General features: G+C 45.9%; 2 protein-coding genes across 2 annotated transcripts in view; both read right to left on the bottom strand.

Annotated features, from left to right (window-relative positions):
- The window catches only part of TGM4 (transglutaminase 4), a 37,924-nt gene extending 30,972 nt beyond the window's left edge, over nt 1–6,952 (bottom strand). The window contains exon 1 of the mRNA XM_008171118.4: nt 6,862–6,952. The gene's annotated coding sequence lies outside the window, so the exon portion shown is untranslated. The remainder of the gene's footprint in view (nt 1–6,861) is intronic.
- On the bottom strand, nt 6,475–18,461 carry TMEM42 (transmembrane protein 42). Its single transcript, XM_024109798.2, has 3 exons — nt 18,135–18,461; nt 8,760–8,906; nt 6,475–7,078 (listed from the first exon to the last, which is right to left on the bottom strand). The coding sequence occupies exons 1-3, from the start codon at nt 18,294–18,296 to the stop codon at nt 6,935–6,937; spliced, it is 453 nt and encodes a 150-aa protein (XP_023965566.1). The 5' UTR covers nt 18,297–18,461; the 3' UTR covers nt 6,475–6,934.

The following is an 18,461-nucleotide window of genomic DNA, read 5'->3' as shown; positions in this document are numbered from 1 at the left end:
TGACTGCTGCTTACCATACCAATCATGATAGTTTCACTGTTACCTTGTCCTCCTTCCCATTTGTTACTTCCTTCTGTGCCGTGTCACATACAGTACACCACTACCCAGATATCACGCTGTTCTCAGGAGCCAAAAAATCTTATCGTGCTATAGGTGAAACGCGTTATATTGAACTTGCTTTGATCCGCCAGAGCGCACAGCCCCACCCGCCCGGAGCACTGCTTTACCGCATTATATCCGAATTTATGTTATATCGGGGTAGAGGTGTACTTAAATCATAAGCTCATTGGGGCCAGGACATCTTCACTGATCCCAGAGTGGGGCCTCTGTGCGCTAATGCAATATCAATACCAATAACAACTCATCACTCAGAAGCAGATTCCGGAAGACTTCTGATGCCTGGTATAAATGATACAATATTTTCAGTGCTTCTGAGTCAAGTCTGACCTATTATTACTATTCAGCAACCACTCTTCTTTAATCATTGTGCATTGAGAATAAACAAAAAAAAAAAAAAAAAATCAGGATTATTAAATGTACTTGGAAACCAGAACAGATTCCTTTACAGGATCCTAAAGTAATTGATTACTGTATTATTGATTCAATTCTTAGCGAAATAATAGACTACCACAGCAAAGCAAAGGGAAAGCACTCTATAAATGCCAAGCATTAGTAGCATGGTAGATTAGTGTTCTGTTGTGTTCTCAAATACTGTACCACCTCTCTCTCCCCTCCCTGCTTCCCAGCAGCTGCACTTCACAGCAACACTATGGCTAGTCAAGTCCAGGGAGGCTAGACTCAAATGGTGAGCAGCCCAGTGGCTGTGGGTCAGCTGTGAAACAGCAACAGATAAAGGGCCTAAGCTTTGCAACCCTCAGGTCTTGCAGAAAACATCTGAACAATTTGGGCTAGTCCACACTAGAAAGTTGCGCTTTTAAAAACTCTCTGTCTAGTTAAAGCAGTACAACCCCAAGCAGTATAGATCCTGCTATCTTGGTATAAAGGTCCTTTATACAGGTACAGCTATTCCCACATGGGAAGGAGAAGAATTATAGCAGTATAAGGCACCTTTATACTGGTATATCTATGTCCACACAGGCTTTTACTGGTATAACTATTGTTAAAACAAATCCCATCCTAGTTATATTGGTAAAACTTTTAAATTTAGACCAGGCCTTTGTTTGCTTGTTCTGAAGTTATGTAGATGCGTTGATGACCTACCCACAATTATCATCACCATTTATGTTTTGTATTATCATAATGCCTAGGAGCCCTCGTCCTGGACCAGGACCCCATTGTGCTAGGCTCTGTACAAACAATGACTCAAATCTTTTTTTCAGAGTGGTCACAATTAATTTAGAACCCATCACAACGTGAAGGAACACCGTGTGTTTCTCCTGAGTTTGCACTTACCTCCATGGAATGTCATTTCTCATCACATTGCCCAGCTGTTTAGTTTTGTTTGGTCCTTCTGAAGCTCCTAATACCTGCTTTTAGCCTTGAATAACCTCAAAAATTCAGCATCATTCCCAAATTTTAGCACATCACCATTCACTCTCTTTCCCAGGCACTAATAAATATGTTAAAGGCAGTGATGCGAGTAGAGTTTAACTCTTAACGGTATGGTACCGACCCCCCCAACCCTGCTCACAAAACATTCCATGACTAGAGCCCCGCGTGGATACAAATTTATACCTGTGGATGCGGATATCCGCAGATAGAAATCAGTATCTGCTGAAGTGCAGAGCTCTCCCGGGAACTGCAGTGGCGAAAGGAGCAGAATGTGGGGCCGCCGTTTTCAGGAGCCAGCGCCCCATGCCGCCAGCTCCTCCAGTGTGCCTGTATCGCCCCCAGCCCTGTCTTCCAGCGGGGCTGTACAGACTCCAGCTAGGAGACGCAGTTGTGTGGAAGGGCTTGGGCAGTACAGCCGTGCTGGAAGAGCTGCTGCTGTGGGGTGCTGGCTCCTGGGAGCGGCGGCTCCACGTTCTGCTCCTTTGACCGCTGTGGTTCCTGGGAGAGCCCTGCAGTTCAGCAGATACAGATTTCTATCTGCGGATATCCACATCCCTGGCTATAAATTTGTATCTGCGCAAGGCTCTACAATTCATTCTTGAAAATGTGTCTTTCCGGTACAGCGTATCGGCAATAAATGTCTTAATGGTACGGTGTACCTGACCGTACCGGCTTACCTGCACCACTGGTTAAAAAGGGTAAGTGTTATATTAAACCTCCTTCCATCTTGATAATAGTCCAGTTATTTCTCCTTTTTGTTTTCTAATTCTGTCAACCAGTGAGTTGACAAACAAAAGGATCATTTTAACGTAAACTGTAATGTGAACAATAATTCCTCTCCTTTCTGCAGGGCAGTTGTGAGTTAAGGAGAGCAGGCTAAGATTCTCAACCGGTGTAAATCAGTGTGGCTCCGTGAGGATCTGGCCCAGAGTGTCAGACTTGGCTTTCGATTTCTTTGTCTGGATGTAAGAAACTTTCTGTTTCTTATTCAAAACGAACACTTGGTGCTAAAGGAACCAAAGAACAATGCTGAATAGTTCTCCTGAGATGAAGGGATGGCTGCCAGCCACATGAATGCCATAGGACAGAGGGTGCCAGCTCTGGCAACCTGATGGTTAAGGCTTTGTAAAGATAAACACCTCCCTAATTTTAACACTCTGGTTCTTCTCCTGAACTTCTTAATAAGGAGGCTACAGCGTACAGCTGACTGAGAATGCATAAGACTGTAAAGGTGGCACACAAAGGGATATAAATTGGGTGTGTTCTTATTTTACTTCTTCATGATGTATGACGGCCCAAGAGAATTTGTTTTCTTTAAACAAGCTTTTTCCACAATTGTGATTTTCTTAGAAATATGAGGAATGCCAAGTCTTGCCTTCCCGGTTCTAGCTGGAGAATTTCTTGTTTGGCTCAGAAATGTGGAGAGGCAGCTTTTTTCAGCCTTCAGCTGAAAGGGCAGAAGTGCCGAAACTTTCACGAGCAGCTTTTCCCATCTTCCCATTCTTTACATCTGCCTACTGCTCAGTTCTTACAACTTCTTCTGAAGCAGCTGGTGCTGGCCCTTTTTAGAGCCAGCATTGGTCTGATCCAGCCCGGAAATTCCTACGTTGTCCGCATGTCTGAATTAAATAGGTTGGACCTAGTCTATTCAATAGGTTTTAACCAGTGTAAGCAAACAAGAATCATTTGCCCTCTCAGCCAGTCTAGGTCTCTGTGCGTCAGAATCCTGCTACCTCTGCAGTTATCAAGAGAGTCTTCAGATTACACAAAAGACTTGAATTTGCAATGTGAAAAAAACCACTGAAAAAAACCACACACACCCAAAAACCATTTAAAAACAAAAAAACAAAAAACAAATCAGGCCTATTTTATACACCAGCAAGAAGAGAAAAATGGTGCAAGCGTAACTTCCACCCGCACCCATCCTTTGCAGGTTACCTTTAGACGTCTGGCAGATACGGAGCAGATTTGCCAGTGGTGACAAGCCACGGATACTCACTGGCCTGGGTTCTGATAATGCAGGTGACTCAGATGGGCCCTAGATGAGAACTGGCTCTCTGAATTTGCGGACAGCTACCAAACTCATTTTAAACGTTAGTTACAGACGGGCCTCTCAAGACCAGCAGAATATATGTTTAGAGTCAGTATGATCACTTGCAGATCTAGAAGACTGATAAACTTGGTAACCCTAATGTTTGGCCAAAGTGGTGCCTCCCATCTCTTATGAACATGCAGAATGCTAAAATTATGGCTAAAGGCCTCAGTTCCCATAGTTATAAGATGATACTGGTGATCTCAGAACAAAATGGTGAAATATCCAGCACAGAGTTGCAAATCCTTATGTACCTTTGTTTCTCTGAATTAGGATTGTTGTTAAAAATTGCCTTCATAAAAGATGTGGTGAAGAAAGAATCTACCTACTGTGACAAAGTTCCTCCTCTATCTTGGTGGGTCCTGCGCTTATTGGCGGATTTTCTTGCCTCAGAGATTCACCATGTGAGTTGGGGAACAGCCCAGAGACCTTCCCCTCTGGGAGAACCCACAGTCCAGGTCAATTGGGAGGTTTGGGGAGAACCCAGGCCCGCCCTCTACTCTGGGTTCCAGCCTAGGCCCCTGTGGACTGCAGCTGTCTATAATGCATGACAGCTACAACTCCCTGGGCTACTTCCCCATGGCCTCCTCCAAACACCTTCCTTATTCTCACCACAAGACCTTCCTCCTGGTGTCTGATAATGCTTGTGCTCCTCAGTCCTCCAGCTGCACACCCTCTCACTCTCAGCTCCTTGTGCCTCTTGCTCCCAGTTCCTCACACTCCCACCACAACTGAAGTGAGCTCCTTTTTAAAACCCAGGTGCCCTGATTAGCCTGCCTTAATTGATTCTAGAAGCTTCTTCTTAATTGGCTCCAAGTGTCCTAATTAGCCTGCCTGCCTTAACTGGTTCCAGCAGGTTCCTGATTACTCTAGTGCAGCCCCTGCTCTGGTCACTCAGGGAACAGAAAACTACTCATCCAGTGACCAGTATATTTGCCCTCTACCAGACTCCTGTACCCCACTGGTCTGGGTCTGTCACACTACCTTATAAAGTTACACTTTCTGCAGTATGTGATGTACTGAACCTATACACATTCAGAAACCTAGAGGACCAAAGTCTATACTCAGCAATACGGGCATGAATCCAAACTAACTATGGAGGTCAGTGAAGTTACTTTAGATTTACACTGGTATAACTGAGTACAAAATTTTGGTCCAGAGACTATGATACTGCATCTGCCCTTTGGCAATTTAATATCCTGTAAGCAAAGTCTTTCCCCTGACTCCAGTGACTCCTGACTTTCCATTGACTCCTTCCTTTCTGAACGATTATGGCCTGCCCTTACAGGGAGCATAGACTCTTACAAACCTATAAATATTTACTGAAATACTAAGGAGTCCAAGTTTCCTCATTTCATCCCTTTGTTTTCCATTTTTTTGTTTTTGTTTCTGACCTGTACGCAATCCACTCCAGTGGCAAAGTAAATTTGTTATCGACCCATAGAAAATGGACCTGGACACCACTGTTACCATTTAACATTCTTTCCAAAACCCAAAACCGCTCTATTGCCAGAGGAAAGGGAAAACAGTCATGGCCCATAAAGCTCTGATGTCACTAAGCCTGGAATATCGTACTCAGATCAGGGCACCTTATGAGACAGATACAGCACTGAGTACAGATACACATTTGAGGAAGTTCAACAACAAAACTGATGTGGAGTCTAGTGGGATTGGTTTACAAAGAAAGATTTAAATGCATGTAACTTGGTTAAGCATTGACAAAATGGAGGAGACACAATAACGGGCTATAAATACGTGAAGAATGTAAACACTCAGGAGGGGCAGGAGTTTTTTTTTAGTGTGTTGAATAGGACAAGATATGACTGGGGCTCGTAGGATGCAAGTAATATTTAGGCTAAAGATATAGAAAAAACTTCTTAGCAGTGAGGTATCCTGTGATGAGCCTCTAAAGGAAGCGGTGGAAGACACATTGTTTGGGACATTTAGAACTAGACAGGGGAACAATCCCACCCTGGTCAGTGAACAGACTACAGCAGATGAATTAACAGGTCTCTTCCACCTCTACAGACTCTTAGCCAAATCTTGCTTTCAAGTACATCCACGCAACCCTAGTGACGTCAAAGTATTCACATAGGAATAAACAGGAGCAGAGTTCGGGCCTATGATTCGATACACAGTATCATACCTTCACCTGGTGAAATGTAAAACAGGAATTGCTCCAAGAATTGTACCATTGGCTTGGAGAGACAAGAGTTCCCACCTGACTCCTTGAATATTCACCTGCCAACACTGTGGCACATATTAGTTACCAAGAACATAGTGCTAGGTGCCTCACAGCGTACAGAAATGAAACAGTTTCAGTGTTGTTCTACTTCATGGTACAGTACAAATGCTTTAGTTCACGTTAATCCAGCCCTGAGGTCCTAAACAGACAATGCAACCAGGAAATAGCTGTACTATTTTCTATAAATATGGTGCATGGCTGTGTGTGTTTATGATGGGTCACTTACCATGGAGTTAGAGCAAAAGGGTTGTTAGAGGACCCAAGCAGGAAAGGTAACACAATAACATAGATGAGGGTTCTGAGGAAGCAATGGAGAAGCTGTTTATTGGGGGAATAACCCCTGCTAGACTCCAGGAAGGCTAGAGTGGATTGCTCTTCCTAAGGCTAAGCCTAGGATCAAAAGGAGGATACTAAACATTAGAGGACCCTAGGCCCAGAAAAGGGCGAGGGCTACAGGAGTGGCAAGAGGCTGCCCTGGGAGTGTCAGTGAGAGCTGACAGGCTGGCAAGGGGACACAGAGACACAGCAATTGAAGCAGGGGCAGTCAGCTTCTCCCAATGTAGACACAGACAACAGGGCTGGCTGAGACACATGAAAGCTGGCGAGGAAAGATTAAGGCTTAGGCTAAGGGAAATCTGCATGTAGCCCTTTAATGTCTGTACCCTTTGCTCTGTGGGAATGAATATATAATGCATTATTTTGAAGAAACTGTTCTGAGTCACTTTTAACCACTTTGCTGGTCGCAGGTCCCCAGAGCGAAAAGGCTTACGGATTCCTAACTCAGCTGGGCCTCAGTTCACGTGGTTGAGAAACAAGGAGTCTGACACCCACAGCCAGACTGGTTGGACTGCATTGTTCCGCCCGGAGTGAGGAGCAGGAAGTCAGGCCTGTCACTTAAGGGGAGGGAGTAAAAAAAAAAAAAAAGATTCAAAGCACAGTTCACCCTGTAACCATGACAGCAACATACGGGGGAGAATCATCCAAGGAGCAAGTCTGCAGGAGCATCATCCACCTACAGCAGAAAGGCCTGAAGGCTGATTTTGTCATTAGATTGTTGACAGAAACTAACCCAGTGGGTTTAGTTTCTATTTGTCCTTCTTCTCAGAATGCTGCTGTTCTGTGTGAGGTGAAGCTGTGTGCAGCAGCAGGAGTCCACCAAGTGTCACGCTGATTCCTACCCACCACAAGAGTGCACGAGTCTCTCCAAAGAGCAGCTTGCCCAGGAAGGCCTGAGGGAAGGAAAGAGAAATACATTCACAAGGCAGAGTTGCAAAGAAATCTTCTCCAGTACAAAACCTGGGGCAGATCCTCAGCTGGTGTGTACAATGGCCTAGCTCCATTGAAGTCAGTGGAGCTACGCTGAATTACACCACTAGATGATCTGACCCGTGATTCTTAGTATAAAGCCTGCCTAACAAAACTACTGCAACCATCGCCAACAGAAACATCTGCTGCTGCTTAGATTCACCGGAGTTAAAGTTGGAAAAGACCTACTAGGTCACCCAATCCATTTTACAGCCAACACAGGATTGGTCCCTGGTGCTTTGTCCAGCCCAGTAAAAGAGACTTGGCAGATGCTGATTTTTGGTTTTTTTTTTATAATTTTGACAGATAATGTTGACTTAAGCATTTCCCCCCCAATTTACATATTCACAGCTGTGGGAAATTATGGAGTGTCAGACAATTATTGAATCTCAACATCTATTATCATTAAAACAGCTAAAGCTTTATAATCATTAAAACACACAACTGTCAACATCACATGTCAAAATATACAAAATAAATATCTTTACATCAAACTCCAATATGTTCTCAAGCAGCATTCTTCTTACTTTGCCTAGCTGTAAATTTGAATGATCCTTGATGGAAATATATTTCAGTGGTTTGTGTTTGTATGGCGAAATTCAGGTTTACTGACATTTACTGATAAAAATCGAATCCTTCCAAGCCTTCTCTTAAATGTCCAAAATGATGGGACTACCCTGAAACACTATTCTGCAGATTAAGATGGGAATGTCTTCTTCATATTTGACTTTAATTTTCTCTTTCTTAATTTTATCCCATTACTCTTACTTATACTCCCTAAATTCCTCTCTATCCTTGGCAAAATTCCCACTGAGTTCAGTGGGCCCAGAATGTCACCTCTAGTATTTAAGTCATCTCTTGGCCAAATGAGTGGTTTTAAACCTTCCTTGCAAATCAGTGCTGCAGACCCTGATCTTTTTTGCTGGTCATCTCTGAATATCTTCTATGGTCAATATCTTTCTGGAAACAAGGGGACTGATCTAAAGTTCACTGAAGTCAACAGAAAGACCACTGGACTTTGGATCAAGCCCATAGTGCTAAAAACTGGACAAGAGTTATCTAAAGTAGGGGAAAAAGAGATTAATATGTCAGTTGAAGAGTTACAGGTAAGCAGGGGCAAGTGTAAAACACCCCATATTCCTAAAGGCATGATGGTTTTGGCTTGGGGCTTGCTAAAGAGTGATGCAAAGTAAAAGTGAAACCCTGACAGTGCCTCTCCTCTCCAGTTCTTAAGCATGCACAAGGACAAGGCCAGTCTGTCGCAACCTATCAGAAAATTATGATAAACACTAAACCAACCACAAGCCATTGAGCAAGATAGCATTCGCTTATGTAGTAGGGAAGAATAATTTCCCTACAGCAATTACTAGGAGAAATTCTACGGCCTGTGTCATGTAGGAGATCAGACTAAATGATCATTGGTTTGATTATCCCACATCTGCCTAATCTGGAGTTCTTACATTTTCCTCTGGAGTATCTGGTGCTGGCCACAGTTAGACAGAATACTAGGCTAGATGGACCCCCGGGGGTCTGATCCAGTCTGGCAATTCCAGCGTCACAGAGGTCCCTTCTGGCCTTCAAATCTATGACATCAGTTCTACTCACCGAAGAGATGAAGTTGGAGGCTGTTGTTGTCACCGTGGCGGTCGCTGAGGAAGAGGAGTAGTGGAGGGCTTTTGCAAAGAAGGTCCACATGACAGCATTGCATGCAAACACCAGACCAACACATCCTACTCGGAGCACCACGTGTAACTGCAGAAGGGGGATGGTGGAAATACAGATTTTTTTCACTGACAGTTGACTCTCCCAATTATTTTGCAAATACGTTAGGCAAAATAAAATGTCACAAGCTGTGAAATGGCCTGGACCTGAATTACAAACGTTATTTTGTGAAATCTCAACTCTTGTGTTTCTATATTTACTAATATACCGTATAAAAAGGAGGCAAATTACGAAGACTGTTCTGACATTTTAAACGGATGATACATTAGAGGATCCGATGCCCTGTTTTTTCCCTCACCATTAAAGAACGGAAATCTGGAGAGTGGAAAAAAGACACACGTGGGAAAACAGAACGGTTGCCCTTCTCTTTACCACCTACCACTGAATGAAGGAGAATCCCTCAGTAAGTGCTTGATCCTACAAGATACCAAGTGCCATCCACTCCTATTAGCTTAAGAATCATTTGATGGAGCACATAACCCTGTAGATGTTGAGCTTCTGAGCAGACTTGGGGCTTCAGAGAATGTCAGTTTCTCAATTTCCTTGGCCTAGATTCCTGGAGAATTAAAATCTCCTACCCTCCAACTGCATCCAAGCTCCACATGTTCTTTATCTTGTGGTCAGACTCTAGTTCCTGGGATGGGGGGAACTGGAGACTGCTTCATGGAAGAAAATTCCCTAAGAAATGGATCCATCCTTGCTGGAACATCCTTAGAAATGTATTATCTGAGAGATCTGCTCTCAGCCTTTGAGCTTTAGGCTACCAAAGAGGAGCCAGAGGCCAAAGTTCTGCAAAATCTCAGTCCCCAGGTTGACTGTTCTGGGCTGTGAGGAGAAGAAAGGAAACCGAGTGCCTGTGCCCATCTGCCAGTTGCTGCTGCTGCTGTATGTGGGTGTGGGGGGTATCACTGGAGTAGAGGCAGTGGGATATTGGCATATGGAGATGTGCATCAGCAGCAAAGAACGAGCAAGTGATAAAGAAGAAAGAGAGAGCTCTAAGGAGACTAGATAGGGGATTGTTCATGGGAATCAGCAGTATTCAGCAGCTGTTCGGGATATCATTTCAGTTCAGGCCTATAGTGAGTATAAGTTATTACCTTCTGGCCATTTGCTCAGTTACCAATCTGAAATGAGCCGGTCTTCCACAATTCCTAGAGAACAGAAGGCCGCTCCACCAAATCTCCCCCATAACCCGAATCCTCAGCAGAATGGCCAAAAGGATTGAATGGTGCCGCAGAGTGAACTTTTGCCTTGTTAGCAGTGGATCCTGCAGAACAATACTGAGGAGGCGTGGTTGCAGGGGAGCTTACACTGCTGCTACCTGTAGTACTGTACTGCACAAGGACTTCTACTTTTGTGGCTGTCAATCAACACTTTTCATGACCACTACAATAACTCCCCACTTTATGTTACATTAAAATAGAAAAGGGAAATGAGCCGCATATAAATTGTGTGTCTCAAACTAAACAAATAAGTAAAAGAACATACTAAACTGACATACTAAATCGCAGAGGACAACCAACACCACCATAGAAGGAAGCAACTAGAATGTGGATGTAACAATCACAGATGGAGAATGACTCACTGATAGATTATGCAATAAAATCAAGCCCCTCTGGTTATTTCAGACTACAAACTGTATGGAAAACATACATGAAATGGTCCTATACTGCTAAGGAAAACAAAACAATCTAGAAAGCCCTCTGAGTCAGGCTTCAATGCATCTAAACCACTTATTTCCTGTGGCACACAATGGGCCAAATTCAGTCCTGGCATAAGAGAGCGCATTGAACCCTGGAGTTGTGCTCGTTTAAGAAAAGGCTAAATTTGATCCAGAATCTGTCCAAAGCATGATATGAAAATCAGATAGAAACCAATGCTCCCTACAACCCTCCTGCTAGCTATTCTGACACAGCGTTTGCAGGGAGACGTTAGAGCAGAGGCAAATCATGTTTCTGCTGAGAGGCATTTGAGAGAACTAAGTTCTATTGTAAATGGTTCTGCACACTCCAGGGAGAGCAGACCCGCTGCAGAGAGAGCTCTGCGCTGCAAGGCAAACAGCCAAGTGCAATCCGGCGGCTGCTGAATTCAAGCACCTTCCAACACTAGCAAGTTGCTAAGACAAAATGAACCTGCAGGTCTGATTAGAAATAGAACCCAGGGTGTGATCCTGCCATGAGCTCTGGGTGGACAGGCCCTTCTATCTGTGTAGAGCTTGTTGTAGGATCAGGGCCTCGGTCTGGAAAAAGGCTGCAGTTTTGTTTTGTTTAAGAACCTTGTATTATTTGCAAATCTTCCATTAATATACCCGGGTTTCATGCCCTGATCTGCTCTATGTTATGTCCTTGAAATAAGGATATGGAGAGGTAAGGGAGGAAACTGCAACGGCAAAAAAGCCCTGCAAGCATCTCATGAGTGCCTGAGGGCAGGAAAAACCAATTTTTTTCTCTGTGCGTTAGATTAATGGCCAAGCCTTCATGGTATATACCTTATGCTAGATCCAACTAAATACCTAAAAGAACTCAATCTTCAATTGATATCAGTGCATGATCCTTTAAACAAACACACCTGAAGGTGTTGCCTTCTCCATGGGGATTAACTGCGCTCTGCCTCACCCTCAGGTGCCTTCATAGCAAAGGAGGCCTTTGTTCATGGTAGGGACAAACTGTTTACTGCCAGCGTAGGGAGGCAATTGGATTTTGTGACACACACAATACCTGGTGGTCAGGATTAAAGACAATGGCCCACATTGTAAATTCAGAGATTGGCTTAATTCTATAAGTTTTTCTTATTAGGGCCCTGATTTGACTTTACAGCAGGTCTTTGCATGCAGCTTGTTGGGAATGGAACTGCACATTGGTCACGTCTACTCAACCCCAGTGAGCCAGTTTACACCTCTGCTCCGTTGTGTACACTGTCCTCCAGTGGACTGACTGTAGGAATTAGGGTGAGATTTTGAAAAGACTCAGCATTGGCCTAACTCTGTTCCCACTGAAGTTAGTGGTAAAGCTTCCTTGACTTCAACGGAAACTGAGTTAGGCTAAGGCTGAGCACTTTTGAAATTCCCTCCCTTAAAGTCCTTAACGGGGTGAGCCCTCCCACTCCATACTCACCACTTCTTTGGTGAACCTTGTCACAAGGGCGGATTGTGCTCAGACACCACCTGCCTCTTGGGGTTTCTCCTGCTGGGTCCTGGGTCAGTGAGTGCTGGGGTTGGCCTGACGGTGCCGAATTTGCTTCCCTTTTTGCTAGCCCCTTCTTCATAGCCTGGCCCTCTGCCCCTTTGTATCGGACAGTCTCAGCTTTCTCAGGGCGGTGTTACATTTCTGTATAGTGTTACTGTTGGGTGGGGGGATGTGGGAATTTAGAAATAAAAACCCAACCTCTACATTTTAACTAAATTCAACATATTATTTTTATATTTAAAAAGGGCCCAACAAGATGTGCCTGTAACAAAAGTACTTCTCATTACCAGGCTAGGTGATCATAATGGTCCCTTTTTGGTCTTAAATCATCTACCTTTTCCAGCCACACTTGCCTCCCATGCTTGCCCTTCTTGTCCAGTTTCCCTTGCTAACCTTTGTCTAACATGGGGCTCAATGCCGTAGAGAGTTATTCCCACAGGCAGCCCAATGAAATCAAATGAACTATGCTCTGGAGGCATTCCCTTGTTTCTAAGAATTGAGCGATCTTATCTTGTTTCTAAGAACTGTTTTGAATATTCAGCCTAATGAATCAAGAGTTACTGGATAGAAAGTTTTTAAGAGCTGAACTTCCTGGAATATTTAAAGTGTAAATTCAAATGATCTCTCTCCTGTCCCAACAGAGGTAAAATACAATGAAAATGGGGTAGGGGGGCTATTTATAATCTCTTGCCTCAGATGAAATTCAAACCACAACCCCTTAAAAGCACTAATCTATGTTTAGCATTAGGTACAACTTTCCAGGTACTGTAAGTAATGGTTGACATTTAACATTCATCCTCAGTTCCTGTAGATTTTTCTTGTCACACAGCCCACTGAAGTCAGCAAGAACCAGACCACTTGCCTATGGCCATGTGCAATAAGTATAATAGGCCAGGGGAGGCTCTGCCTCTGGTGAGGGCCCCTGGTTGTGGGGTTTGGCAGCAAAGTTTTTGCTTTATTATGCCCCATGCAGGTTCTGGGGCGGCGGCGGACGTACATACCACCTCAGCGGCCCCAGAACCTGCATGGGGCATATCAAAAAGCGTCTTCTACAGACACTTTTCCCCTGGGCACTGGGTGGGTTGGGTCTGCGGAGGGGCGGCACGGCATAGCTGCAGCCAGCCCCGGGGAGGCTCGGCTTGGGGCTTTGGCCAGCCCGGCTGGAGCTCCTCTGGGTGTGTATGGGGGGAGGCTCAAGGCTCTGGCCAGGGCTCCTCCAGGCACCGGGGGCACTCTGGGCTGCAGCTGGCCTGAGGCTCCTCTAGCTGAGGGGGAGGGAAGGAGTGCAGGGGGTCTTGTAGCTCCAGCCATAGGGAGGGTGTAGGCGGAAGGGGCGGAGCTGGGGTGTAGGCTCCCCAGAGCGGGGCTCCACCCGCCGCCCATGCCTATGGCTGTGGTACAGACGCTCTTGGGGTGAGAATGCAGAACTAAAACTGATTCTAAGGGTACATCTACAATGCACACTCCGTATGGTGCTATGTAGAGTCCGTACACTGCACGCCCTCCGGCACGGGTATAAATGGCAGCATAGACGGCGAGGAACTACTTAGGTGGGTAGAGTAAAGACACGCCTGAACCCTGTGAATATGTATATGGCTCTCTACTTGCCCAAGCAGTGCCTTCCCCTGTCTACACTGCTATTTTTAGCAGTATAGTGTCTCCTGGCCTCACCGCTGCCGGAGCCTGTCCACACTGCAGTGACAGACTCTGTACGCAGGCAAAAACTCTAGAAGGAGGAGACAGTGGGGAAAGGCTTCAGCCAGCTGCTGGAACCTTTCCCCGCTGCTGGGAGGTAGGCGGAGGAGCGGAGACACGGCGCGCTCAGGGGGAGGAGGAAGTGAAGTGGGGTGGGGGGGAGGTTGGCTGCCGGTGGGTGCAGAGCACCCACTAATTTTTCCCCATGGGTGCTCCGGGGCTGGAGCACCCACAGAGTTGGCGCTTATGCCCTGAGGCTAAGAACTGTGCTACTGCTCAATTCCAGTCACTAGCAAGACAGTTCATGGGTCCACTTGTTATTGTTACAGTTAAAAAGATGAATTGGGTTCAGAATTCTTATTCAAGATGGAGTTAGAAACAGGCAATTGGGAGAAACTACTTGCTTTTAAAAAAGAAAAAACTGTCTTGTACTTCTGTACCAGATATGGACTGGCTACAGAGCTTGCTTATACACACCGGATGTGTTCATCATAAGAGCCTTTAATGCTCTGCCAGGTATGGCTCAGGTTAGCTTAAATAAGGTATTTTACAGAGTGGCACCTAGCAGCTGAACAGTACAGTAGCGCGGGGTGGCCAACCTGAGCCTGAGAAGGAGCCAGAATTTACCAACGTACATTGCCAAAGTAATATGTCAGCAGCTCCCCCATCAGCTCCACCCCCAACCCCTTCCCACTCCCAGCGCCTCCCGCCCACCGGCAGCCCTGCGAATCTGCGCCTCCCCCTCCCTCCCCACACCTCCTGATCAGCTGTTTCATTGCATGCAGGAGGCTCTGGGAGGGAGGGGGAGGAGCAAGGGCACAGCAGGCTCAGGGGACAGGGCAGGAAGGGGTGGAGTGGGGGCAGGGCCTGTGGCAGAGCCAGAGGTTGAGCAGTGAGCACCCCCCGGCACACTGGAAAGTTGGCGCCTGTAGCTCCAGCCCCGGAGTCAGTGCCTATACAAGGAGCCGCATATTAACTTCTGAAGAGCCACATGTGGCTCCAGAGCCACAGGTTGACCGCCCCTGCACTAGCGTTTAGCATCCACTGCACAAAACAGACATGTTGGTCAGTCCTGCTTCAAATAATTAGCAAAGCTAGTCAACATTTTTAATTTCCCCCCCGTCATTATGGAGAGGATCAACATTTTTTGTATTGGGGGGTAGCCGTGTTGGTTTTGTGGGTACAGACTAACAAGGAGTCCCGTGGCACCTTAAAGACTAACAGATTTTTTGGGGCATATTTTGAATATTTTTTAAAATAAAAAAGGGTGGGAGAGGATATGGAAAAAAAAGAAAATTAACCAGCTCTAATAATTAGAAAGGGTGAATTTCCCATTTCCTGAGTTAGGGCCTGATATGTCCAGTCCATTTTTTTGTGGTTTTTCCTTTGGACCTCAAATTGTTCTATCCTGTGCAAGTGTCTAGACTCTCTGATATATTTTTCGATGTGTGCTTTAAAATCCTCACTAACCTCATAATACATAGTTGCTCATTATTTATTATTTACGTGATGCAAAATAATTGTGGTCTCTTGGCATTTGTAATCCAACAAGTACAATTTTGGATATGTCAATAATATTTACTACATGACTAAACAATTCTCCCCATGTGGTTTTTCATATTGCGTACACCTGCAGCCTCACCTCTTGATTTAAAACAGAAATAATCTTTTACTGTATGTGTATGCAAATCCAAACAGGAAATGATACCACAATGTTTAAAAACACAGAAGTGTGTAACTAAAAAAGAAACAATCAAAATGCAAAGCAGCAAAGATCTTCCCAAGATCACTGAACAAAGTTGAACACAGCATCTGAGGTGAGGCATGATGGAAATCAATAACTGCATCTAGTTTTTCTTTTAACGAAAGGAAAAGGAAGGAGAAAAACAACTGGAAGGACAAGAGAAAGCTGTTAGCAAGAGAAAGGAACAAGAACAAATATTTCCTGTTTATTTTAAAGTGCAATAATATCCACCAATTACATGAAGAATTATGGAAAAAGGCTACAAATAAGGGCATTCTGGGTTGGACTGCAGCCATTTCCCATATCATGCTAGCATCTTCCCTTGTGCAGTTTTATCAAAATGGCACCAGAAACTTTTGATCCTATTTATTGGCTTTATATTCACAGTTACTGCTGTGCATTTGTCAGTCTCATGTTAACTACAACGATATTGCGCTATGAATTCCTGAGTTACAGTACAGCATGCTAAGGAATGATTTTGGCATTAATCTAAGAGGAAAACCTTGCATTACTGAGGAAATGGTGCAAGGATGCTACATAGACTTTAAGGTCAGAAGGGACCACCACGATCATCTAGTCTGACCTCCTGCACATCGCAGGCCACAGAACCTCACCCACCCACTCCTGTAATAGACCCCTAACCTCTGGCTGAGTTACTCAAGTCCTCAAATCATGATTTCAAGACTTCAAGTTACAGAGGATCCACCATTTAGACCTTCCAGTCAGGGCCGGCTCCAGCTTTTTTGCTGCCCCAAACGGCGAAGAAAAAAAAAAAAAAAAAAAAGGAAAGAAAAGAAAAGCCCGATTGAGCTGCCACCGAAGGACCCGCCGCTGAATTGCCACCAAACAGGAAGCGAGGGACTGAAGGACCCACCACCGAATTGCTGCTGGAGACCCGAACGTGCCGCCCCAATAACAGACAGAGTGCTGCCCCTTTCTATTGACTGCTCCAGGCACCTGCTTCCTTCGCTGGTGCCGGCCCTGCTGCCAGTGACCCATGCTTCAAAGGAAGGTGAACCCCCAACCCCCCACCCGCTCCGGGTCTCTGCCAATCAGACCCAGGGGAAAATTCCTTCTTGACCCCAAATATGGCAATCAGTTAGATCCTGAGCACGTGGGCAAGACTCACCAGCCAGACACGTGGGAAAGAACTCTCTGTTGTAACTCAGAGCCCTCCCTATCTAGTGGCTCATCACCAGCCATTGGAGATATTTGCTGCAAAGAATCAAATAAGCAATTTATTTTCTGTCACAAAGGTATGAACCATGAGAAGAAAAGCCATAACAGCTGAAGGAACAACTCCACAGCCAGTGGTTTCAGAGTGGATACATTAAGGAACCGCGTGAACTTATAACTATTTGAATGTAATACAAAGCTTTAGTAGAGAGGTCTACCATTTTGACAGTGAGGACAATTAACCATTGGAATAATTTAACCAGGGTAAATTGGTAACTTTTAAAGCAAGCTCAGATGTTTTTCTAAAAGACCTGCTCTAGGAATTATTTTGGGGGTAATTCTATGGCCTGTGTTATACAGGAGGTCAGACTAGATGATCACAGTGTCCCTTCTGGTCTTGGAATCTATGAATCTACTATGATACAGTATAATAAATACTAATGCAATGCAGTACAGAGCTAGTAAGCTGTTGTGTCAAATCAGCCATAGGAGGTAATGAGGAGCCACGGCAGTGCTTTTTTGTTAACTGTCTGCTCTCACAAAACAGGACACGTACTATGCAGCGGCTCTGTGACAAGAACTAAGAATCATCACCTGGTGAAATGCCTTATACACCTCTGGAAAGTATGTTACATGCTCTAAGTAACGCTAAGCCATCATTTCTTCCAAGCCTTCCCCTGCGCATCACACAGTATGCAATATATACTCTGTCCAGTCTCCCACTGACACCTGTGGAAGGATGACTTAATGCAGGAACAGTTTGTTCTTTTCCAATTCTTTAAAATAGCCATTTTAAAAATGCACACGATTATTTCACATCAGTCAACACCAAGTCTTGACCTGGATCTCCACTACCTGCTCTCCCTGGACAGCAGCCACTGAGATGTGTGTCTTAAGACTTAAATTCTTGTCAGTTTCGTTTTCACCAGGGAAGACGGATGCACAATAGAACTGCTAGGGGCAGCAATACAGGACACAGGGCGCACACTACAGGGCCTTGCAATGTCCTTCTTTGGCTCACAGCTTCATCCAAAATATGGCCTGTCTTTATAATGGAAAAAAACGTTCCCCCTAAGCACATACACAGGAGAGGGGACAGGTATTTAGAAATGTGGTCACCTTAGTGTACGTACTCCCGGGGGGTCTGCCCAGCCAGGATCTTTGGATATTAATCAGTTCCTGACAAAGCAATACCCAAAGGTCTTATCGGAACTTTGCCTGAGCTCCCCAGAGGCACAAGGAAGGGCGAGTGGCTCTGACTGCGGGCCAACTACAGCTGTGCTGGGGCCCTGGGGGTGAGACGGGCTAGGGGGCCGGGGCCGGCGCGGGCACGGACCGTGCGTCTCTTCCAGGGCAGATCACACAGGCGCTGGTTTCTCTGCCTCCCCGCGCCGCCCCCGATGGGGGAAGCGGCGCTCAGTGGCCGGCCAAGGCAAGGAGCAGCTGCCCGGCTCTTACCCAGACACAGGCGCCGGCGGCCTCCGCCGCCTCCCCTCCGGCCGCAGCTGCACACGCGTCCCGCAGGTAATCGGCGCCCAGAGCCAGTTTAGCGGAGCAGGCGGCCAGCGCCCCCAGCAGGCCGGCCACGGCCGAGTGCGCGGCGCCCCAGCCGGCCAGCATCGCAGCAAGCCGAGCCCGCCGGCCCCGCAGCCTGGAGGAGCCGAAGCCACGTGGTGATGCCGCCGGCTGCTCTTCCGGATCTCTGGCGAGCTCACGTGACGGCTCGCCCCGGCGGCTCGCTCCCCTCGGGGGTCGGTGCTGGCGGAAGCGCCGCGCTGATGCGTC

This window comes from Chrysemys picta, chromosome 2 (assembly GCF_011386835.1).
Source record: "Chrysemys picta bellii isolate R12L10 chromosome 2, ASM1138683v2, whole genome shotgun sequence".
NCBI lineage: Eukaryota > Metazoa > Chordata > Testudines > Emydidae > Chrysemys > Chrysemys picta.
The sequence above is the reverse complement of the archived record's forward strand: the minus strand, read 5'-3'. Positions and strand labels throughout refer to the sequence as shown.

Excerpts from the sequence above, each read along its gene's own strand:
- TMEM42 (XM_024109798.2), bottom strand. The coding sequence starts at position 18,296 with ATGCTGGCCGGCTGGGGCGCCGCGCACTCGGCCGTGGCCGGCCTGCTG. Across the intron at positions 8,907-18,134 it reads CCGCCGGCGCCTGTGTCTGG|TTACACGTGGTGCTCCGAGT; the intron begins GTAAGAGCCGGG and ends CCCCTTCTGCAG. Across the intron at positions 7,079-8,759 it reads CCTCCAACTTCATCTCTTCG|GCCTTCCTGGGCAAGCTGCT; the intron begins GTGAGTAGAACT and ends TCCTTCCCTCAG.